This window comes from Astatotilapia calliptera, chromosome 5 (assembly GCF_964374335.1).
Source record: "Astatotilapia calliptera chromosome 5, fAstCal68.1, whole genome shotgun sequence".
Taxonomy (NCBI): Eukaryota; Metazoa; Chordata; class Actinopteri; order Cichliformes; family Cichlidae; genus Astatotilapia; species Astatotilapia calliptera.
Window position 1 is genome coordinate 8,365,474 of NC_137426.1, and position 26,337 is coordinate 8,391,810.

At 37.1% G+C, this 26,337-nt stretch overlaps 1 protein-coding gene across 6 annotated transcripts in view; it reads right to left on the bottom strand.

Annotated features, from left to right (window-relative positions):
• The window catches only part of LOC113022045 (glutamate receptor, metabotropic 4), a 199,071-nt gene that overhangs the window by 77,767 nt on the left and 94,967 nt on the right, over nucleotides 1-26,337 (bottom strand). For all 6 annotated transcript variants that reach the window (XR_003272395.2, XM_026167025.2, XM_026167028.2 and 3 more), the window contains exon 3: nucleotides 6,378-6,594. Coding sequence is in view for 5 of the 6 variants with exons in the window: in XM_026167025.2 (XP_026022810.2) it covers nucleotides 6,378-6,594 (217 nt within the window). In the remaining variant the exon portion in view is untranslated. The remainder of the gene's footprint in view (nucleotides 1-6,377; nucleotides 6,595-26,337) is intronic.

The following is a 26,337-nucleotide window of genomic DNA, read 5'->3' on the forward strand; positions in this document are numbered from 1 at the left end:
CCTTCAAGTGAAGCTCCTCTATTAAGTGAACTCTGAGTGACCTCTGTAACCTAACCTAAGGAAAAAAATCTCCATAGTAACATCCATAGGATCGATTCAGGGCAACTGCATACAACATCACTATCTTAATGAGCTTCTTAATGCAGTTTTTGATCAAAGTGGGAATTCAAATATGTTTATTATTTTTACATTTAGTAATGTTTTTATCAATGTTGTTGCCAATACTCACCTCTTGTTTTTCTAAATGGACTGAGCAATTAGTACATTTTAGAAATCCTCTCTGGGTTTGACATTGTTCAGTTAAATGCTAATGCAAACCACTACATCAGCAAATAAATATAGCTGTGTAAAAAAATAATTCCACCCTGATTAAAGCTAAAACGATTATGTTGTAGGTAAATAAGATTTAAGATTTTAATTACTTGATATCATTTTTATGTTACAAAAACTTATGTTACAATTTTTTGATGGTCATTTTTTTTTTATGATTTTTTTGCTTAATTTGGTTCATGCGTTGACCAGGGTAAAGAGCACCAGGGAAAGTAAGGAAACTGGCTTTGGAGGCATCTTTTAATAAAACTATTGGACAACATTACTGGTTTTTGTGAACGCCAAAAATTGATGGAAATGTTTCCTACTTCGTAATTAGGCACATCTGTTCAATTGCTTTTTAACACAGGTTGTGGGGAATATGTTCTTGGCTCCTTTGTGCCTGTAACTGAGCATTGTTCAAATGTGATGGCTAACCTGTATATAGTTGATGACCATGTTCCTTTAACACCACAATGTACCCATCTTTTGATGAATGTTTCCAGGAAGGTAACATGCCATGTCACAAAGCTCACATCATCTCAAACTGGTTTCTTGAACATGACAATGAGTTCATTGTACTCAATGGCTTTCAAAGTCTCTAGATCTCAACCCAATAGAGCACCTTTTGGATGTGATGGAACATTAAAGCAATTCGGAAGTGTCTAATCAATATTTGCAATGTTAGTGCATTTTTCTCGCACAGTAAGAACTAAATTGAGCAACTTTGGTAACATTTGAAATTTTAAAATCTTTTTACATTTTTTTATTTAAATATGAGCCTTCAAAAATTGAAACACGGCATGATTGCACAGCAGTGACCAACATATCAAACATGTACATACATGTACATGTATATGTACAGTATGTATTTTTGTCACTTTAAACTAAGTTAAGATTGCAACACAAGATATCATGTTGCTTCAGAAACTGTCATGGAATCGTTACACTACTGTAATGTAATGTGTAAGCCTATTCTAATGAAGCTAATATGAAGCCATTAGAAAGTGCTCAGTGGAAGCTGAGAAAATCTTATCCCCCTGACAAAAGTGCTATTGATATGTTCTTATGAAAAGGAGCTGTCTGGATTATCTGCAGAATTGTAATCCAGATTAGTTGCCTGAACTGTCTAATTTAAATTATTGTCTTATGTTGCGTAATTGAAATCTGTCTTCTTCTCATAAGTTTGGAATGATGGACTTAAATAAGTAGACAGACAAATTCAACTCTCTTTGAAAGTTAAAATCAGTTATATGTCCATTTTTTGTCTAGCTTTATCCAGAATTTTTCATGTACATAGTCATTAGGAAAATTTTGCCACTCATCTTATATTCTTGGGGGAGGGGGGGGGGGGGGGGGTATCCTTCTTGTACACCAACCTGATTATCTCCTGTTGCTGGGTGCAATGCTAAAGCTATTGAATGTCACTTAAATGTCATTCTGTTTTTCTCTGACAACCAAACAGACTACCAACTAGAAACAAATTTGATGCTCATAGTTTTAAGTCAGTAACCTCATTTTATTGTTTTTGGTGTCCATGTAATTATTCATATACTAACCTTATCTATAAAAATTCACACAACAGCCTCTTTTGTGGCCAATTTGTGCCACATCCCCCGGGTAGTTCAGGCTAAAATAAACTCCACTTTCCCCCATAACCTCCCCCACACCCTAATCCGTTGCTTTTTTCCCCCTGCACTTTTGATTGAATCTGCGTCACGTATTTCTCCATTTTTGTCTTTGTTTTAAATATGTATTAATGTGCATTGACATTATAAAGTACAAGCTGCCACAGAAGAAGCAGAAAGGGAATGATGTCACATGAAATCATTTGGTCAGCTAACATTTCTATAGGGTATTACTTAAGATCGAAGTTCGAATAGCACTTGGCTAAGGAAATTGGCTTTTATAGTGTCTTTGCATTAAGAGCAATATGTAACCATTACGTCCCTGTCAGAGAGGGAGAAAAGATGGAGAGTGAACTGCTAGAGAAGAAGAGTGATGATTATTTAGCCTTTCGTTTTGCCTAATTAAGCAATGACAAGTAATTGTTCAAACAAATTGCAAGAGGACATATCTGAGGCACTCAGGGGTCATTTGCGTTATGTCAAATAATAAATAAAGACATAACTGCCTGACACATCACACACGGGTGTGAACTAGAGATTAAAAGGCCATACAGATAGAAACAGGGACATCGCTGTGTGTGCTGTGATCTCTTCCCTGGGTGACTGCGGTCATTTAGAATGCAGATGTTCACAAGTCTGTCTGTACACAATCTACAATACTTTCCAGTTTCTTTACCTTGCAGCTTTCATGATATTCTTCAAAGAGTGCATCAAATATTTATAAAGCAGTAAGAAGAAAGCGTGATCTAGCTTATTCCCCTATGCCATAAAACTCCATTGTTGTTACACTATTGCGTTGAGTGGTGCATTACTGCATTACGATAAACACAAGCCCTATGCATCTTAAGGCTTGCTCTAATGCACAAACTTATTATCAAAATTCAGTACTAGTGCACCACATATGGTACTGTGCAAAAGTCTTGAGTCACCCCATATCTCTTCATATTTTGCTTAGTTTGTACATTTCTTATCAGCATGAAAATCAGTATTTGAAATGAGCATCTTTATTCTATAAAACAACCTGAACTCTCTTAGGTAAGCTTCCTTGTAATTTCTTTAAGCAATGTGATGGCAAATTTTTAATGATTCTGGTCTTCCGTGTGTTAAGCTGATGATGAAAAGTTCTGACTGTATTGTGTGACAATGGTGGCTAGATAACATGTGCTTGGATGACTCATGGTCCAGCACAAGGACTAGGATGAAAATGAGTGAAGAAGCTGCCAATATCCAAAGGACTTTGAAAGACCTTCGAAAACCCTGGAGAACTATTTTTCAAGACCACTTTGAAAATTGCAAGAAAGTCTGGCTACTCCAAAGCAAAATATAAGGAAAGGCAGCTCAAGATGTTTCCACAGTGCTACATGTATTAATCTTTAAATAATACTGTAACTCAGACCTGCAAAGTTGTGCACAAACACCCGGTTGGTGTTTTAATATTTTCATGGGATTTGTTATTTATGACATAAATATAAAGCCCCACCAACCTTAATATTTAAATGTGAACTGCTTTTAACCTGAAAGATCATTTCAGTAAGAATCAGTTAATAAAACATAATTATGCATTTTCCCCATGTGTTGAGTTCATACTTTGTTTTCGCTCACTAGGCATAACAATCAGCCCATTCTAAAATTGTCTGTTCCCTGGATCTACAAATAAACCACCCAGGAGCAATGCAGAGTTGTTTGTGCTCCCCTTTTCTTCTTCTTCATTTTACATTCTCCACATGGGCTTATTCAGCCCAACTCTGTGGCTAACACTTGTAATCCTCATCACATGGGGGTAGCAGTTACTCCATTAGCAGGGTTTTTTATGTTGATGTCAGACAGGCCATTGGTTTGCAAGGGAAATCTTGTTAGGGTTCTTATTGACATTGTGTTTCATTAACTTGATTAATGACATCTATTGGGGCATGCTCCATAGTAATCAACGTCTCTGCAGAGAAGGGCAGTCTTCAGCCAGAGATGAGCTTCTACTGCCCAGAACTGACTGGTCTTTCTGTCTCCTGTTTGTTTCCTAAAGTCTGCACTCGGAAAGAATCGTACATTCATAAATACGAAAGTAGTAAGCAATAAGAGACCATTAAGTAGACCCCAGATGACCATTAGGAAGTTTCCATTTCAGAAACTATGTGCGTTTCATAAAATAGGTCCTTTGAAATTGAAGAATAAAGCATCCGGTGGCTGCATCAGCTCCACGTAAGATGTTCCAAATTATCTGGTGTTATTAGAACCTACTATGTCCTCATTGTACTGCTCTTTGCTTTGATGTCTTTGGTAATTTAATATAACACATTCATTGCCAGCAGAGAAAACATCTGCTAGAATGTAGCAGTAAAATACAAGGTGAAAAAAGGGGATTTTTCCAACATTAGGTGTAACTAATACACATATTAAAATTTAGTATGGCAGAAAAAAAATATTTATGTCAATTGCTGTTTGACAAAAATACCAGGTTGTTTTATTACTTCCACCAGCATACTTTTTGCCTGTCCTGTCCACAATCCTCTATGCCATTTACAACTAAGCAACTAAGTGCATCAAAAGTTCAACATTACGATGAAGTAGTGAGTCCCAAATGTATACACCCTCCATGCAGTATTACATAGTTTAAAAGGGCATAGTGAAGGTAAAAATAAAAAGTATGTGATTTGGAAAGCTTTCTTTTTTTTAAACAAAACAAGTGACTGCTTTTCGTGTCCATGTATCCTACCACAGCTCTTACAACCATCCCTTCAGGGTGGGTCACATCCTGGGTCAGTATATGGGAGATGAGAAGCTTCTCATCTCAGACACTACACAGAAATAAACACTGAAGGCCACTGATTCCCAGCTCGAGGCACTTTTTGCCAGAGAAGAGGGATACAAAAGCAGAGATCACAAAACCCCACCTGGAATTCATATTTACCTTTCATCATCTGCTTTTTACCCACATTGTACTCAGTCTTATTTGCTGGCTCTCTTAAGGGAAAGCTGTTCTGGTGAAGCTCCAAGCATGTGGCTCCTGGGCTGCCAGGGCTGCTGCTATGGGAGCTGAGTCAGATAATTTGCCCGTTCAGGTTATTTTCTTTATTCAGCTCATGACAGTGGCAAAGTAGGAGAACAAGTGCAGCAATGAATTAGCAGAATACTTCAAATCCACAGTCACAGGGATTTGCTCACTTAATATTGTGAAAGCACACAGTTTCAATTAAGAGCTCAAACTAAATTGTAGCAGCTAATATCTATGATTTTTCTGAATAATTTATATAGATTAGTGTGTTTAGAGAGATATGTACTGAGCTTGAACAATCCCCCAAAAAATTGTGTTGATAATACAGTTAAAGTCTGATCCATTTTATTGTAGATAAAAAAAAAAATATAACTAAACATATTATAATAATGCTATTTATCTAAAACAAAATAGCCTTAACGTTTTGGCAGTGAAACGTATGAAATGCTTATGACTGTTCTTTAATATAACAAAGAAATGAAAAAATATTTTTAAAAAGAAATATAGTCTATGAAAACCCAAATTTTTGCTGATGCCAAAAACATTTGGCCATGACTTTAGTTCAACATCACTTTGTAGTTTGTTTAATTCTGAATCCTCTACTTTAACTTTATGGCCTTCTCCATTTTTGGTATGTTAGAAGCCAAAAGTGACAAAAGGGTGGACTGCGAAATAGGCCGGATGGGCTTAACATGGCCACATATTTAAGTAATTGCATTAAAAATGTTCCAAAAGGCAGCCAACATAAATGAAACTTAACCTTGAGACCTAAAACATTTGACTAAGAAACTGACACCCTGTGAAGTTCTCACATATGGAGAAATAAGCTCTTTGTATTAAGCTGTACCTATACTTTTTAAGGTAAGCCATTTTACATTGGACTTTATAAGGAATAAACTGCTGTTGAAGACAGCCTCAACTGGTCATTCCAGGTACTACAGTTCACTTACAATGTAAAGCACCTTGAGGCAGCTGTTGATGTGATTTGGTGCTATATAAATAAAATGGAATTGAATTGAAAATCTGTGTGGGTATGAAACATTTTACAGAGTTGTTTGGCTTTAATAAACTTTAGTGTAGATTACTGTGATTGGCATTGTGTATGGGTGCATTGTTAGGTGTATATTCTAGATGTTAATTAGCAACTTCTACATATGACTGATATTGTCTCTATAGCATCACTCTTGTAAAACTGAATGGTGCTTCAAAGCCATTCATATCATAATTATATGCATGGTAACAACAAACAGATGTACTCTGTGGTATTCAAGTAGACCTCTGCATATGCAAGTTCTGGGTTGAAATCTAACATTTGACCTCAGTGGCTGACTTTTGCTAGCTGTGTCACTGAGATATATCATTCATCAGTGCAGCAAGCTCAAATAGGTGACACCTTCCCACATTGGTGTGCAAGTTATGCAGTAATGATGTACAAGGCCAAGTGTACTCACCATCCTCCCGAGACTTCTGAATGAAAGCATCAACACCGCTCTCGCCATAGTTCCCCTCTGAGGCCACTGTGGAAACATAGTTCCAGCGCATATACTTCACAATATCTACCATGGCCTGGGCCTGGTAGGTATCAGGAGGCACCACTCGGGAGAAGAAGTCATAGCGGGTGTTGTCACTTAGCTCTGGAGCTGTGGAGGCATAGCTCACCTGGGGTATCTGCACAAAAAGAAGTAATAATAAAATAAGCTTGAAGGAGCTTCTAGTCAAAGGAGTTGTGGGATTGAAGTGAACAGTATCAAGGCAAAGCAATGCACACTTACTTGTGTGTGCTTTTCAACTACAAGGGGATCAAAGTGCTTTACATAAGACATAAAAGGCATTAGGACAAGATATAAAAGAAGCTCAAAGCTATACAGTAATAGCAGACACAGATAGGATTTAAAAAGAGTACAATAAAAAAAAACACAATAAAAGTAAGTGACATATTTAAAGAATAAACAATTTAATTTAATAAAGGGCACTTGCCCTAGAGTTTATAGACAAGTTTATTGTACATAAAAACTGAATACTGCTTATCCACTTTTAGTTTTGACTAAGGGACAGTAAACAGACCTTCAGAAGAACAGGAATGTATTGTAGCCTGAACCATTCAGTGCTAATTGGAATCATTTCACAGCCACTCATTTAAAACGAGGAATCGATACAAATGTGTGAAAACTCAAGTCATATCAGCCACTTGATCTTGGTCTCAATGTAACAGCAATGTTCTGAATAAAAATGGTAAATGGTCTGTATTTGTATAGCGCTTTACTTGGTCCTAAGAACCCCAAAGCGCTTTACACTATACACAATCATCCACCCATTCACACACGCATTCACACACTGGTGATAGCAAGCTACAGTGTAGTCACAGCCACCCTGGGGCGCACTGACAGAGGCGAGGCTGCCGGACACTGGCGCCACCGGGCCCTCTGACCACCACCAGTAGGCAACGGGTGAAGTGTCTTGCCCAAGAACACAACGACCGAGACTGTCGGAGCCGGGGCTCGAACCTTCCGATTACAAGACGAACGCCCAACTCTTGAGTCACGATCGCGGCTCAATATGTTGATGCAACTTTCTAGATATAGTAGTCTGGCATAAATCATTTTGTTTGTCATGCATCCTTATGATAGTAGCCCAATTTTGTGAATGTCTTCATGTAGTCATTGAAATTGAAGCACCAATACACCATTTTTTTCCATTACCAATTGGAGCTGAGATTCAAGTTATTCAAGTTATTTCTCTTTAGACAGTTATCAAACAACACCCTGCTGATCCATTTATAATACCCAGCATCACTAGTCCCTTATGCTACCGTAGGCTGGCCAGAATATAAATTGAGATCACGAGTATGTCACACATTTCAGCATGGGTCACTTGCTGGTATATTTGTGTACCACAGAATGTCCATGCTTGGCTCTAGCTTCTACAGCTAAGCATGATAGAAAATGATATAAAAATAAATAACTGAAGTATTGTACATGGGGTACAGTGTATAAGGTTTTACAAGCATTAGATTAGATTAGATTAGATTAGATTAGATTAGATGAAACTTTATTAATCCCTCGGGTGGGTTCCTCCGGGAAAATCAGTTTCCAGTAGCAAAGCAGATGTGCAAGATGCAAATTTTTCTGCTCCAACTCGATCAACGATTTCACTGATGTGTGCACCAAGAAAAACAATACACACACACAAAAAAAATAAAATAAAACATATAGGTGAGCTAAAGCAAGAAGCTTTTCTTGAGTGACCATAATTTTATATAAGACTTACTCTTAGCTGGTGTTGTGTTTCTCAACACAAGAGGCTGTTTTCAGGGATTTCACCATGTCAGTTGTTGTGATAGATAAACTGTGTTTGTGTAAATGGAATTTTTCATCCCTATGGGTCACACTGAACAAAACAGACAGACGGCAGAGGTGTTTCCTGGTAATGATACACAGTGTGCCTTTTTGATGAGGATCTGTCGTCATGTTTTTGTGTCTCTGAACAAAATGAGGAGAAGGTGCACTCAGTGAAACATGAGCCTAATGAAAACAGCACTGTTTCCCTCCAGATACTTCTTTGCCACATGCAGCATTTCATTATCACTGACAGACCTGTAGGCGCACGCACACACAGATAACCCTTGAAATGAAAACATCTGACTTAAAGGCAATGTCCTCCCAACATGATGAACACCAGAGTGGCCTAACGCCCTTCTTTACATTACAGTATATCAATAAAAATGAAGAACTTGTCTCCACTCACCAGTGGCTGCAGATCAACCTTGGCATTGTAAATACAAATACATATTCGACAAACAAAAAACAAACAAACAAAAAAAAAACATAGGTACGGCATGTTCATGGGTAGTTAGTAAGAAGAATCTGGAAGGTGAAACTAGTAAGTATGCATTATGATTTATGTTTGAAAATGCCTTAGTTATTGGGATAGTATGTACCATGCACCCCTTGCCCTGAAATGTGATCATGCAAAACTGGTCAGCCAGGAATCAACCTGTTAAACTTCCAATTAGTAGATGACTTGTTCTATCTCCTGAGCAGGTCCTCTATTAAGTTTAGTCAAAATTTTGTAAAAACTTCACACGCTGAACTAAACTAAAGATAAATCCTTTGGGAGCTAAAAATTGAAGCAGTTTATCAACCTGCTTACCTGCATCACATCATAATCAGAACACATCGTGACCTCTATAACAATTAGCTTTGGTGTTTTTGTTCTCTTTTCTGCTTTAATTATACTACTATGACAACAAGCTTATGTTGCATTGTTTCATTTTAGATTTTCCTTTATTTCCTAATTTATTTGTTTTCATGTTTCAGGTTGGATAATGGGTGAAACATGGTAGAGGCAATATCACCTTCTTGAATCCTTCTCAACAGCAGAAAAACAAAAACTGGTCAGAAGTGGGGGGGAATAAAAATGCAACCAACTACATTGCAACAGCAAACAAAAAGAAGGTAAGATAACTGTGCAGTGGCTTTAGGGGAAGTCATGACAATTTGTGAATGGCCCAGCCAAAGTATAAACTTTAACTTCACAGAACATCTGTAGGGAGACCTGAAGACAGCAGTTCTCTGAAGCTTTCACAGGCTCTGCCAGGAGGAATGGGATAAACTGTCCAAATCCAGGTTTGCAAAGCCTGTAGAGACTTACCCAAGCAGACTGCTAGTGTAAGCTGTAACTGCTGCAACGCTGGTTACTTTTATCATGGGTTCTTAAGTCTGAACTGACAGAGAAGGGGAAAAATCCAATATTATAGACTTAAAATTGTTAAAACAATACTGAATACTTCCTAAAGCGATGGCATGTGTACATTTTTGTATTGCGAAATAAAAAAAAACAAAAAACACAAAAACTCTGAATATGTGACGCTCATCTGAGGCCAAATCTGAGGTGAAGAGGGTTGGTTTCTTTTAAGCTATCAAAAGAAACACAGCAGGCCAAAAATACATGTTGGTACATGGCGTTTGTTTGTGGTCTTTTCAGTCCCATCTACAGCAGCCTTATCCATGCATGTCTAAGATACCTTAGCTTGGTTTGAAATCTATTCTTGAGGATAGGTTAGAGGCCAGACTCAACGAGGTACTTCGCTTTTGTACCAGTACTTTAAAATGATTCCCTGAGCAAGCACTTGTGAGGGAAAACATGAAATAATGGAATATGTTATAATGGAGCAGAGTGTATTCATAGACTGGAATCTTTGAAAGCTTACTTTGTCAACCATAATATATTACTGATCAAACTTATGTGGGGATAAAAAAAACGACACAAAAGTCTCCTTGGAAACAGTCATTATTATTATTATTATTATTATTATTATTATTACTATTATACTGCAGTTACTTTTCCTTTTAAATAAGAAAACAGTTCAGTAAAATTAACCCTCATCTGTGTAGGGGTAGTTATGTTGTTTATTTGTTATTGAAATAACAAACCAATTAATTTCATATTTCCTTTTCTTGCTCCAACTCATATAACATCTCCCAGATAGACAAGTAGATGGACAGACAGATGGAGAAAAAATAGAAACCCTCTGAACCAGTAACATGAACCTGCACTACATCAAAAACATCAAGGGTTTGTTCAAATTATATCGACAAAATACATCCTGGGTGGCCTGCTGAATATGGGAAAGCTCATAAGTATGCACATCACGATGAATGGATTAAGATCTAAAGAATCTCATTATTTACCTTGCATCTGAAATGAACAAAGGTGCATTTTAGGTGCATTGTTATTTGAAGGAGGAAATAAATCACAAGTGAATAAGCATACTTGCTTGCTTGGCATGTGACTTTCTCAGCTTTGACACCCAACGTGTTCTCTCCCGAGAACTCTGCAGAGTGCAAAGCTGTTTAATTGTTGTGACTATTAACTGGTATATTCAGAGACCAGAAATAGTAGATTTCTGTCACACCATGTCACTCTGACAATCTGTCAGTTTCTGTTTTACTGGCTTGTTGCTTGTCGCTAACAAAGATGTGTAAAGGTTTTCATCTTGACCAGGATTTTATTTTTTTTTTTTTTACCTGAACTTGCGCTCTTAGCATTAAGCACCTGAGTTTGTGAAAGCAGTGGGAAAGCTAGCTGTGAATGTGATAGAACTTAATGATTTCAGTGTGATTCACATCCCAGCGACACATGGTAATCTGACTATAAAAAGAAAGTCTGCCTGCAGAAACTGCACTTACTATTGAGTTGAATGTCAGTCCTCTAGAATTCATTGCAAAACAAAAAACACATGACATATTATATATATGTATGTAAATAACAATTTTAGGCTTAGATATTTAGTTGGACTACACCTGCAGATAGGCATCTATAAGTTACTTGATTTAGAATTTAGACTCTTGCCTATTTAGGTCAAGACTCTGGATAGCAACATTTTCAAACATCCTAACATTACCTCAGATCCTAAGTGCTACGCTAAAATTATAATCTGGCAGAGAAAATTGGTGTTTCCTCCCTTTATGTTTTCCAGCATCATTTAAGACCTTTTAGTGACTGTGTGGTGCCATATTTATCTCAACTGTTTTCGTTGTTGAGCATCCTGTTGAGATGAGGAGCAACTTAATGATGATAATATTGGGACCCGAGGTGTAGGTGCAGTATTTTTCTGAGCAAATGATGCTGGCATGCAAAGTAGCTGACTATATTTGCATCTGTAATTCAGACACCTGACAGATCCTTGCAACCCGCAGTGTGGCCCAAATGCAGAGCATCTGTTTCAATCACGCTGCATATGGAAAAAATAGATGGAAAGAGATAGTTTAGCTGTACTACTTGGCATTCTAATTTTCTATCTGAAGAATGCTGACTTTCAACATTGCATGAGCTCAATTTTTGTGATCTATGGTATGAGTGCAGACATATAATAGACTACAAAGTCAATAGCATAATTAATCTAGTAGAAAATAAGTATTTTTCATATTACATATCATTTATAAAACAACAAAAAAATCTGTAATTGAAATAGCAACATTTTGATCATCAGTTCCAGATACACTGGAGTTTTCTGCTGTGGTACCATTATGGAGTACTTCAATTTGACTTCTGTTTGAGTTTAGTTTATCTTGTTCCTACACATAATAGCACACAAGTGCACACACAGAGGTGATGTGATACACAGTCCTGACAATGATTTTAGATTCTTCCACAGAACAGCTTTACCAGCAGTGGTAGGGCATTAAGATGTGCAGTAATGTGTAACTAAAGGCAGAGGAAAAGCTAGCTGGTAAACATAGGTATATTTTTTTTAATGAAGATTTTAAATGTAAAAACTGGAAAATGAAAAGAAAAATGCTCTCCAAATGTCTAATGTTTGAGGCCTCGGGGATACACACTATGCATTTTGCAGTGTATCACTGCCTATAAATATTTAGCTACAAGCCAAATCTTTTTAGTCTAGACTACTACAGTCAACAGAAGATTGTTTTTTTCTATATGTACTAATTTAAATTTGGTAGTAACTCTCTCTTCAGGGATTTTGAATATATGCCTCACATGTGCCTATGTGGAAAGCTGGAGGTAGGGAAGTGCTCCAGGAAAGGCAGCACAGAACAGAACAAGTATCAGTGACAATGTGACACTATTTAGATCAATAGATCAGGTGGAAGGAATTGAGTAATTAAAAAACATTTTTTTGCTCTTAAAGCATTTACTCTATATTGGCTAAGTGACATTTGTAAGGACATATTGTGTACTTTGTCTTTTGGTTCCTCATGACAGACATACAGCTCTCCATAGCAGGATTGTTGCAAAGTGAAACAACGTTAAATTCCTCATCTGATTAGCTGATATTTTTCAGCACATTTACAAAAAGCATGCTCAATTTTAACTTGTGTTAAGCAACATAATGAAGATTGAACAGTTCTAGTATTAACGTAAACTTAAACAGACATAATAATTGCACGCTTGAAAAGACTGAACACTTCGAAGTCTGCTTTTGTACTCGACGAACAGTGGGCTCCACCATTGTTTCGCTCTTTGTCAGAGAAAGCAAAGCTTGCAGTGCAACAGCTCCTCACTCTTACACAGCAGGAGCTTTGTGTGTTGACTGCAGCACAGCAAAGGCTGCATTATACTTAAGTGTCAGTAGGTAAAACAGCAGTGTGCTCACTACATTCAGGCAGAGATAATGCCTGCAGTTTTCTCCTCCAGCTTCATGCAGATTAAATTTACACAAAATTACAACATCTAATTTGCATTGTTTAACTATAAAATGGCCACTTAGTATGGGACTAGGATGTGAAGAAAAACAATATCTATAATGTTTTGATTTGCATGCTGAAATCTGCACAGATCCAGACAATTGTGTAACTGTTTCAGTGGCGTAGCTCCTTAATTCAATTTAGGGCCAGAAAAGAAATTTGGGCTTGGACAGCGGCTGCAAACATAAAGAGGACTCAGTTAAATTTTCAGTGAGGGATGTGGGTCAACTCTTTGAGTCAAACGCACCACTTCAGTATCCAGGCTTTCTCCGTAATTGCTATCAGCTGCTGTTGACACTGAGGGGAGATTAAAGTTTCACTTTGTTACTGTCAGGGTAAGTGGAGCAGCAAATAGCTGAGCCTTCTGAATAGAAAACCAATTCCTGTATAATGAAATAACAAAACATATTCTCACCGCTGAGGGAATGAACAACAACGTAGCACTGGATACAACAGGGATATTTGGCTATGATTCAGACTGATGCATTAGTATATAAAGGGACAGTATATTAGTGGGAATTATTTCATTATCGCCATTATTTTCTTAGACTTGCTTATTCTGATACACTGTCTAGCTATAATGGGTTTAATTGAGCCAAAATGGTAAACTGTGACTCCAAATAATGCTACTTAATTTCAGCCGTGCAGTGTCACCGTACTGTCAAATGTTCAGTCCCAAGAGACTGGTGATAAAAACTCAGAGCATGCTTTAGACCTTTTCATAATATTTCCATCTCTCAGATTTGACCTTTAATATTTTGACATTCGACTGAATTGAGAGAAGCCAAAGCCAATAACACCGAGCTCATCCTGCTTTGTCTTCCACAGGGACTGACATCACCATGCTTCAATCATGCAGATCACTCTGGGGAGCCCAAGTCTCTCTGCTGCCTACCTCATCTTTAGTCAAGTTATGGCGACTTCTCAAAAAGAATTTGTGAACTGAGACGAACCTGTTGGTGATGTGACTGTTTCAGGTGAGGCAGTAGTTTCAAGATGTTTGTCCTCAAACATCAAAAGAAGTCTTGCCTAAAAGAAAAAAATTAGTTCATGCATTTTTTTTTCTTGTAGGCAAGACTATTCTTGTTAATTATTAGCCCACTGTCTCAGAAAAGCCTTCAGTTTAGTTCACTTCAGCATTAACGGGGACGAGTAAGAGATCATATCTCCCCATATCACTGGCTCCATGTTAAATCCAGAAATTAATTCTAAATCCTTTATTTCATATACAAAATTCTGAATTAGCAGGCCCCATTATATGCTTAAGAAGACCATATTATCCCAATAGAGCACTTTGTTCTCAAAGGCCAGGCTTACTTGTGGTATAATCGCCGAGGGCTTGCTCACAGGGGATGAAGTGAGATTCTCTAATGCTGCGTGATCTTTACTAACATAAAGCACTAGAAAGACATGACTATTACTGTGAAATGGCACTAAATGAAATCAACAAAATTCAGTTGAACTGGGGAAAAAATACTATGTTCCAAAGATGCCAAAAATACAGTAAAACTGGTTTCATTTATGAAATGCTGTCCAGCCAGTTTGATTATATAAACCAAATGTTACACTTTCATGTTTAGTATTAGCTGACAAAGTTTGATGATTTGTGATAACGGCAGCCAGTTTCAATTTTTTTGTATCTTTCCTTTTGCGGGAATGGTATACAGTTGGTAGAAGCAGTGAAAATGGATGCTTAATGACTGAGTAACTGTTTACACAGTGAAACAGTTATAATTTTAAACACCGTAATGAAATATGTAAAACAGTCTTACCAAATTTCCATAAAAATTGCAAGGGCTCCTAGCTGTGAAAGAGGTTTGGTTTTGCTGCACACATGATTTTAATGTAAACTGAAAATGCAATGCTCAAACATATACAGCATTATTCAATCTGAAAGTATAGGGATACGACTTTTGACCCACTTGGTCTAAGAACTAAAAGTCAGACAAACTTGACAAATGGATGTGAGTTTATCTTATGAGAGGCAAGGCTGCAAAAGGAAAGAACTCTAAAATCAAAACCATGGATGTTAAAATGCAAAAGGTGAATTTGACTACCACACATGAGAATGCCAAATAGTTGAAAAATGCTAGTTTGCACACTTGGGGTATGTGGGTGTTTGGTGTATGCACGGTTGAAAGATTTGCCAGTTATTGATTTTTCCACCATATTTCTGCTTTGAATGCTCAGATTAGCTCAACAAGATCACTTCGATTTTGTCTGCAATTGATGAGACAAATGACCTCACTGAGTGGGATATTTTGTTTATTTATAATAAACAAAATGTCAAAGACATTTTGAAAAAAAAGGCACATTTGTCTGTAAAAGAAAAGCTAAAGGTTATTTTTTATTTACTTATGGTTTCATATATGATAACAGTTTCTTGGATGAATTCCAGTTTGTTAGTTTTTGGGTTTTTTTTGAAAAGTTCCTAAAAGAAAATCTGCTTTGTGATGTAAGAAAAACTGAACTTGGAGAACTTTAAAATGTTATTTAAACCTGTGGCAGAACCTCATAATGAGCTGTTCATTTTTTTTCCCAGTGTATGAAGGAGGAAGTCAATTAACCCCAACAATAATGGCGACTAAATCAAGTTGTCACAGTGCAGAAACATTTAATACTGTTTATTGTTTCAGAACGTAAGTGGATGTTGTTTCTGTTTATGGCAGTCGGTGATAATGTATCAGTGCTACAGCCAGCATATGTACTCCAGCTTAAAATATTGCCCGTACATACTGTATGGTTTAAAGCAGCTGAATGCATGTACTTTGCTTTGCTAGTCTGAGAAGTTTGCCTTTAGGGCTTTCTGGCAGATGGCTCTCCTTCCTTTTATATTATTTTCAATTTTCAGAGGCATTTTGGGGCAGGTATACACAACAAAACAAGATTTGTTTTAAAAATCATTAAGGTGAAAACAAGCCTTTGCACTGTACAAATCTTAGAGAACCTTTTATAAATATACATATTTTAGAAGATTAAATAGAGAGAAACTGGTTTTTAATGGATTTTTAAATGTGATTCAAAATTGTAGAAAATGCAAAAAAAGACAGATTAATATTCTCTAATACATTCAGGACGCCGTACTTGTTTCTTTCATGGTTACTGCATTTTAATCCTACTCCAGATTTACACTGGTAAAAGCAACTTTTCAGTTTGATTTGAAAACCTAAAATAATGATATATTATGTTAATGAATTTGTATTGTTTGGTACACAACATTTTAAATGCAGAAATGTCCATCATCAAGAAAAATGTCTGATTCCTCCCAGTCATGAATAATTAGAATCTGACCTCTCTCTCCTTCTTGTGTTCCTGTGCTCTTCTGTACTGCTTCCAGCTGTCCTGCTATCTTTATAATTTTCCACAGGCTACTTCACAACCGCATCTGCATTTTCATGATATACCTAAAAATATGTACAGTGAGCAACAAATTCTGTGTAAAATTGCCCCAACTTTCACGTCTCTTAAAGATCATTGCTGATAATAATAGCTGGATGTTATGCTTACAACTCAGAGACCAAACAGCAGTTTTCAGTCCACAATGTCCAAGCACAAGGGTGGTGCATCATGTCAGGAGCATGTTTGGGCACAAGCCTGACAAGGGGTGTGCACTCTGAACTGTTCCCTAAGGGTCAAGCTGCCAACTCATTTAACTTGAGCGGGTCACCATTTTGACACAAATGGTGGAAGCAAGCAGATAGTGATGTCTACAAAGCAAGACATGATTAACAGAAAGATCTTAAATTGATTAGTATAAGTCTTTAATTTTCTGATCATCAGGTCTTCTATTTGAGTATGACATTCAGTACTCTTTTCATCTTAGTTTGCATGCATGATCCAATGCAGTGAAATGTCTCTTTTATCAAGATAAATTCAAAGTAAAAACATAACACATTCAATCACATTGTGACACCTACCAAAAAAAAGCCCTTACAGTTAATGTTAACATGAAGAATCAAATTGCAAAGTGAGGTAGTGCGTGCTGAAAGTGCAAACTCTGTCACGATGCTCCAAGTTTCTTTAGAGCACTTGTCATCTGTGCTAAACATAGCACCCCCCCATCTGTTAAAGACCTTATGACACAGTGTGTGAGGAATCGACTCTCTGCTATCTGGGTCTCTATCTCTCTGCTCTGCTTTCTGTGTGCTCCAAAGACGGCACCTCGAGTGACCCTTTATTCAAGCTGCTGAAGCCTGTAGAAAACACAACCGGGTCTTTCGATGACACATAAGAGGACTGACTGCTGTTTTAGTGAGCCAAAAACAACAAGACTCTCAATCCAGGACAAGAAGGACTTGACATGATCTCTACCTGTAATCAGTGATGTGAACACTGAGTGGAGAGGATGAGGATATCTCAAATCTGACCACAGAGGATGCTTTACACCAAAGCATTTTGGCAGCTCAGTATGTCACAGTCACTCCTGGTATAGACCTACAGATCCATCATTGAAAACACCCTCCCACCATCCATCACTGACTGATATGGTTCTGCCCCCCACCGTTCCTAGGGAAGCGTGTCATTCAAACCACTGAGGAGGCTATCGAGTGTTGACTGCACTGCATTACAGACACACGCACGCACGCACGCACGCACACACACACACACACACACACACACACACACACACACAATAATGATGTGTGAAAAGGCAAAGATTTCCTCCAACCCTGCCAACTGGGATAGCCACCTGTTCGACCCATTGGGTTTAGTTAAATCACCTGCCACTAAGAGTGTTTCCTTGCAAAAGCAAACATTCTCATATGGAAAAATGAGTCAAAACTACAAGATTACAGAGTAGTGCTTTCATTTTTTATTGATTTAATTTTAAGGAAAGAACATCTTAAACTTACAAAGGCAGACTTTTTGTTAGGCTAGAAGTTGGTGTCATCAGTGGCTCTCAGCTTTCTTTGTGCTTCACCACCAAATAGGCAGCACTCACAAAATTAATCTTTTTTTTCATATTCATGAAAACAAATTCTTACAACAGCGGTTCCCAACCCCCGGGCCTCGGACCGGTACCGGTCCGTGAGTCGTTTGGTACCGGGCCGTGAGAGTTGAGGCTCAGGTGTGAAATGTATGGTTTTCTGGGTTTTTATCGGTTTTCATCGTTATTTTGTTATCGTTTTTATCGTTTACTCGGTTTTCCTGGGTCTTTTCACGTGTGTTAAATTTTCTTTTTTTCGGTACCGGTACTAGTTTTATTTTGTTGTATTTATCCGCGACACCTTAAAGGCCAGTCCGTGAAAATATTGTCGGGCATAAACCGGTCCATGGCGCAAAAAAGGTTGGGGACCGCTGTCTTACAATTTTGTGTCAGTGAACACAAATTTGTATGTAATGTATTTCAATAGGAAATATATTTCATATCAGAAGCATGTACTTTTTGTATCTTTGTAGAGAAAGCAGGGAAGTGTTACTATGGGAACCAGGAGCAGCAATGTTGTATTTTAACACAAATTAAGACATTTTTATAAACATAAACAAGCGGGGGGGTTTTGCCCAGCTCCAACCTAGTTGTGTTTAATGCCTAAACCTAATCAAGCAACACTTTTGTATTGAATTATGATCTTACAAATCATACAAATGATGTGTGAAAATCTGTGAAATGTATATATGGACTGATATAGCCTGATTAAAAGTTGTGTTCACGGACATGAAAGTGTGAAATTCATGTTGAAAAACAAAAAACAACATTTTTAATTTAGGTCCAGTCACAGAAAGCTAATGAGTAGCTAACACAAGGGAGAACTGCTTTTGTTTTTGTTTCTATCACAGATATATTTCCATAATGAATTAATTAAATTTTGTAAAGTAAATAAATAAACCTATTGTGTAATTTGTTTTACTTCTATGTACAACTCTCTCTCGTCCACCCCATTTACATCAATACAATATAAATGATATAAAAACAAGAAAGTTCTGGCATAATCCAAAACAACTCAGTACCACCACATCCACCAATACAAGCAGCACTCAAACAATAAGTATTTAAATGTATAGTAATAAAGGAAGGATTTACTTGCAGGGCTTATGCATCAGACTGCATTAGTTTTAACAAGAGCCACAAACGCTGGTTATAAAAATGCACTTAAATGCAGTGTGGTTCCTTCTGCAATATTGTGTGTTAAATTTATCACCAGGCATCAAATTTTTTCCAAACACTTTGTTCTTCTATTTTTTTTCTTTATTCTCGGGATTTGCTGTTTTACATTAATGTGAACTGAATATGTAGATATTTTGGGACCATCATCCAGATAAAAGGGGTCACTTTTTGCAGTAAGTCACATTCGATGCATCCCTAAAACTAAACCCAAGAACACTTTTTGTACAAAAATAGAAACCACATACCTCCAAGTGCATCCACCAAAATTTAAACTTTTTGCAATCTCCTGAGCAAATGTTGCAATTCTGGAAACTAAAGAAACATTTGTTTTGGAACAGATTAAGGGGTGGGAGGGTTTGTGCTGTGAAACTACAAAATTCTCACTCTTCAATTTAAGCGAGAGCTGGGGTTCTCAAAGTTTTGATTATCGAGTGCCGATTTAGGGTTCCACTACCAGTTTATTATTGAGTGCTGCAATAAAAAAAAAAATACATGTTAAAAGTACAAAGTTAGTATTTCCTTCCATCTTTTAAACTGGTTTACATCAGTGTTAGATAGATAACTGTTACATTTCTTGACATCAGCTTTGCTGGTCTTGTTCTGTGGTATTATAGGATGACATTAATGGTGGATGGATTAAATGTACAGTTGTTCCTGCCATCCTCGTGCTCAGGGCCTCCCACTGTGACTTTGTGATTCTATAGCAAACCGTTTTTAAACCTCTTGTTATGTCACAGGTAGCCAGAGTAATCCCACCACCTGCCCCATGTATACATATTTTTTGCAGTTTTAGTTTGCATTGTAGCTGATTAAGATGAAGGATCGGAAGCATGCTATGGCAAAAAATATACTTTCACTTTATCAGGTAAGTTATGCAATAATATCACTTTGAAACATCCTATTAAAGGCTCACTTGTATAACAGGAGGTCCTTTCCCTTAAGGAATCATGATCACAAGCCACAGTACCAACTCTCACATCTCTAGCGGCAGCCATTACTGACACTATATAGGCAGAGTAAGGAAATTTTAAAAATTCATTAGGTAGAATTAGGAGTAGGTGGTCATGAATAATAAACATTTTATCTTTATCTTTTAGCTTTTAAAACAGCTTTCTGGAGGACTGAGTGGGCTGTAAGAAAAGATGGAGTTAGAGAAATCTAAACAACTTTGGGTGAATAAAAGGTTGCAGATTTGTTTAAAATAGACTAATATCAAAACCGACCATGATATTCAGTCTTAAATAATTTAGCGGGTTATTTCACGAGGTCCAGGTGGTTTCGATTTAGTTTTACTGCCTCAGAGTGAAAATTCAAAAGAAAAAAAGAATACAAGAGGAGGAAAGGTCAGTAGTGTCATGAGGTTAAAAGTTTGACATATTGAATTTTGGTGTCTGCACTTGTAAGTATGTAAACCACAAAGACAATGAGTAACAACTCAAAAAATGTTAAAGTGTTGAACCAACTAATAAAAACTAAAATGATTACGTTTTTCTTTTTCCCTTTTTTATTTTAAGTGATGATTCAGACCATATAATCTAAGATGCATGGTTCGAATTTAGTACTAATTCAACATTAGTAGTGCGTTTTTAGTTTAAAAAAAAGTTCTAAAAGTGAGAGCAGAGATGGAATGAGAAACATTAACAACACTCTGGTCCATTTAGGTGTCAGAGAAAGCCATTACTGCAAGTCAGTGTGTGCACTGAAATTAGCCAAACTAAATCTGAAACATCAAACATCATTAATATTAAATACAAATTTGCTTTTCCTGGAATTACGTGTCAAAACTTCTGCAGTAGAAAAGCTTTATAAAAGTGAGAAGGAGGTAAACGATTGCTAGGAATTAAAAGGTGACATTGCAGAGTGGACGGTTTCTTCACTCAAGTGCTCCTCTTCACAGGGACCACTACTTGATTTTATATGGCAGAGCAAAAAAAAAAAAAAGAACTGAAAACAGTCTTGAATAAGTTCCATCAGGCTCCAATATTTCTGCTGCAAATCAAAATAAACTCAAGCACATCCCTGTGTCTTGTTCCAAAGCACAAGTTCCAAAGATTAATTTCCTTCCAAAGAATCTCCTTTTTGCACAGCTGATCATGTATCACAAACACTTAAGCAACCAACAAAACATCAATGTGGCTCTAGCATGATGACAAAAAGCCACAAACACAAAAGAAGCCACATGGTGCTTACAGAGGTTCACACGTCCACTGAAACATTTGAATGCATCTACCATATGGTGGTAGAAACACACATATATGTCTTCCGCCACCTCATCAACTTGGCAGCTAATGAGTAAAGTTTTAGGGATGGATTTGGCTGAAAGACGAAACTAAGCCCCTTAATGATGAATGGTGGTGCCACACTTTTGAAGATAAATCAAGACAGAGGTTTTTTGTTTTTTTTTCCACTATATTTTTTTGGCTTCGAATTACCAACTGGCTTCCAGCAAAATGGTATATCATGTAGTGTGATGACACTCCAGACTCATATAAAAATGACTGATACATCACAACAATTGACAGAAGTGATTCATCATTTTTTAAAATAAAGGGAAAATGATGGAAAGCATCCCGCGGTCAGGTCTCTTTCTCTGCTGTGTGCTTTAAAATGCCCCAAGATAAAGCCTCACAATCCAATAAAAAGCCACTTAATAACAAAGATACAGAATGTCCTCATAAAGACCCCAAGATATCATCAATATCCAACCATCAAAGTTATTGCACTGCAGAGGATGGAGTGGCAAAGAAGAGGCAAGCCGTTTACCTTGGCCCTGAATTATTTTCCTTAAACCGTGAAGACCGCAAAGCAGTACACAGTGTCACATTCGCTGACCCTTAAAAAAGGGCTTTTACTTGTATGTCATCCTTCAGTCCGTGACTTTACACACACGATCTTGAATAGCCTGATCAGAACTGGCAGGTTATATGCTGAGCTTCTGTCTGCTCTTTTGGGGGGGGGGGGGGGGGGGGGTATTTATTCTTGATGGCTTATATCTGAACATTTTTGTTCTTGTTTTCAACATGAAGCTACCCACACAACAGACACATATATATATATAAAAAATAGAAGAGAACGGCTATATTTGTTTATTTTAAAATTCTGTGCGATTTCTTGTTCTTTAATGTTGACATGCTGTGTTCCTCAACAAACATAAAATGTCACAGTCTTCCTTTGCCTCAAACATTAAAAAGGGCAAAAAGTCAAAATATTGTGTTCAAAGCACCTCTGCTGCATATTCCCAGTAAACTTCAAATGCACACGACATATTTATGCAGAGCGTGTGCTGTATAGGAACAGCGTGTCGTGGTCCAATTAAAGATTTTTCAATCTCTTTCACACATATTTTTTGAAATTAAACATGGTGGTGAAGATGACTTGGAGAGTTTGCAATTAGAAATATTTCAAAGCAACATCAGTCTTACTTCACTATTGGTCAATAAGCCATTATGGTCCTCTGCTAAAGTGATTAGATATGCACGACTTCTCATGATTCATTAGTCTGCCCTCCTGTTTTGTGGGACATTCAAAGTTTTCAGACTGTGTCTTTAATCTAAGTTCATAAATGAGTACCTATGGTGCATCAAATGATGACAAGGAAGGTCAAATTTAATAAAACCCAAAACAGGAATTATTAGAAAAAGACAACTTGATGCCTTTCTTTGGACCTATGTTACCATTTCATGATGCAGCATGTAAAAAAGTACGCTCAAGTCTAATTTTGTAAAACTTTTTTATGCTTTCTAAAATTTCAACATTTCTAGATTTCTTGAATGATTTGTCTTTTTTTAAGTTCTGTAAATGTTAAACTCGAAGATGTAAATGGTTTGGCGAGTCATAGCACTTTTCTACTCTGAGCACTCAAAGTGCTTTCTACTGCAAGTCTCATTCACCCATTGACACAGCACTTTATTATTTGTATTCTCATTGCAATTTGTGGTTCAGTATCTCGCTAGAGGATGCCTTGACATGCTGACAGGAAGAGCCAGTGATCGAACCACTGACCTTCCAATTAGTGGACGACCCGCTCAACTTCCTGACCCACACACCTTAAACTGCCTATCAAACTATTTGTTATTTGAATTATTGTAGTGAAGTAACAATGCAAATAAACAGTCACTTGTGGTAAATATGATTACATGAATAAACAAATAAAAACTTCACAAAGTTTACAAGAAACCAGCAATCGATCACATTGCACATAGTGTTTTCACCACCGGCTACAGTGTGTTGTTTATTTGCACTTTACAAATCAGAAACGGTTCATTAAACCACATTTTTTGCAAATAGTTTTGAGAAAAATTTCTAGAAAGTGAAATTAAGATAAGAAACATTAGAAATATTGGAAAGCCAAGCAGCTCTGAGCTGTTTTTCCCCATCTGGGATTTTCAGTCAGCATCTTTGGCTGCTCCGACATATAGGCTACCTTTATTTAAACACTGGACTAAACGTATGTGTAGTATACATTTTTATTGTAACAAACTCAAAGAGGGTTATAAAACTATTGCCCTTTGACTGTAGACATTGTTTTAGGGTCTTTCAGCACTTTGCTTTTATTATGGGGCCTGTTCCTGTTCTATTTTGATTTACTCTCTCTGCTATATGAGGTCATTTTGTGAAATAGCTCCAAGTACCTTCACAGAATCAAACACTAACTGGGCAAATTTAATAACTAGTTGATACACTAAACACCGGCTTGTTGGTAGCACAAGCTGTTATCGCATATAGTGTTATTAAATTTTAGATAAGTGATCTTTAGAATGTGTGCAATTGTTTAAGGTATAAGCTTAATAATAACTATTTTAGACCAAACCTTTCCCTTGCTGAGCCACTTTGGTGCCTAAATATAACCAAGGCCTGAGTGAAAAACACCTGCAAGTGGTGCTAGACAACTTTGCACATCCAATCTCTCAACTGACAGTTGGGTGTGTTTGTGTCACCTCAACCCCACCTGCCTCCCAATATGGTCCTTAAAAGGACTTGTGATTAATGCACTGAAGCATTTACAGCTAAAAGAGCAGCCATTTCCCCCATGTGCACTTTTTTCATTCATCATGCCGTTGCTGTCATTTATGGTAGTTTCTTTCCTCTGCTCTCAGTTTTACGCCTGCTGTGTGTGTCTCACAGTGGAAGCCACTGCCCTCCCCATACAAAAAGCAAAGAAAAGACCAGAAAATGATAATGATAATAAAAATGTTAGAGACAATTCATTATCAAAGGGCAATTCATTATGTTGTTGCATGTGCAAAAAGGTTCCCTATGTAAAATGATACCTGGACCCTCAAAGAAGTAAACCTGTGGAAAAAAGGAGATATTTAACCCTTTTAGTGTTGCAAATCTATTTCACCTTTTGTCATTATACACAATATTTATTATTATTGTAACAATAACGCAGGTCATTATTGACATACCTAGAATTCCCACACATTTTGAAACCCAGGGTATATTGCATAAATGGAGAAGAGAAGCCCCAGTTAACAGCTTTCCTATATATAGAATTGTCTTCTATAGCAGCGGTCCCCAACCCCCGGGCCTTGGACCGGTCCGTGAGTCGTTTGGTACCGGGCCGCGAGAATAGAGGCTCAGGTGTGAAATGTATGGTTTTCAGGGTTTTTATCGGTTTTCAGCGTTATTTTGTTATCGTTTTTATCATTAACTCGGTTTTCCTGGGTCTTTTCACGTGTGTTATGAATAAATCTTCTATTTTTCAGTACCGGTACAACTTTTATTTTGTTGTATTTATCAACGACTCCTTAAAGGCCGGTCCGTGAAAATATTGTCGGGCATAAACCGGTCCATGGCGCAAAAAAGGTTGGGGACCGCTGTTCTATAGTTTGGGATACCACAAAAGCTTTGATTTATTTAAATCTTGATCAAATATATATTTACAAAGAATCCTTTATTCTGTATGTGAGAATAAAGGTAATAAATAGGAGTTTATACACAAACACTGAACCACAGACTGTGTTAACCACACACTGACTCTAATAGAGGTGCTTTTCACCTTGACAATGAAAATAAATAGCTTCAAATGAATCTCATATAAACAGTCATTGAGTCTCTTTGTCATGATTTGCGGTGTGACTGAACTCATGTATGGAGGTACTCAGGAAAATAGTTATTTTCTTCTTCTGTGTGGTCACTGTAATAAATTATGATTACAAACACAATGGCAGGAAAACTGACCTGTTTTTGCTCTATAGGGATACTGAAGAGGCACTGCTTGCTAAAAGGTTGGGCACACAACTGCCTTGGCCCAGGCCAGCGGGGGACTGATGAAGACTGACGTACTTTAAACTTCAGCAGTAAGCAAAGTTTGCACAGTTGGAGAAACCTGGCGTTGCTAAATCCATCAATCTTTGTAGATCCTACAATGTAACTTAAGTCTTCAACGTAGTTGCTGGCGTTTATACTTGTGCTAGTGAAAAATATATTAACTACCATGTGACAATGTCCTGGTCAATCAGTGGCGCTGAGGCCAGAGAAACTTAAATAATGGAACTTTCACCAGAACCACATTTTTGGTTTTTCTTACTCTGATTTTTAACATTAGTTATATTAGCTAGCAGAAGTGTGCCCAGCTCTGTTAGCCATTGTAGCAGGCTGAAAGAACGTAGATGTTTGCAGCTAGCATTAACACTTATAATAAACTTGCCCTCCCATTTCTAGAGTAAGGTTTTACCTGTCATTTTATAGGACATCAGTAGAACAGGTGGATTAACCACCAGCCAACTTGAACAATACTTGTTTGTACTGTTGAAAGCAGTATCCATTCAAGGTAAATGAGAAGTTGTGAATGCTAACTTATGAAATTTAGAAGTCTATTCTAAATTGCTACAATGTATGTGTAGTTTGGTGCATGTATTTTCCACATTTGTATTCATTGTATTTTCCACATTTGTAATGTAGGTCTGTTAGCTTTTGATACTGAAAACTATATTTTTTCATTATGAAAATCTAAGCAGCCAGTGCAGGTTCTAGCACCTAAGTTAAATCCTTGTATTGGAACTTGGACCAACAGACTAGATTTGCCACTGTACAGACTAAAGCTATAACATAGCATCTGCATTTCACATTATGAGGGCAAGGAGCTTAAATGAA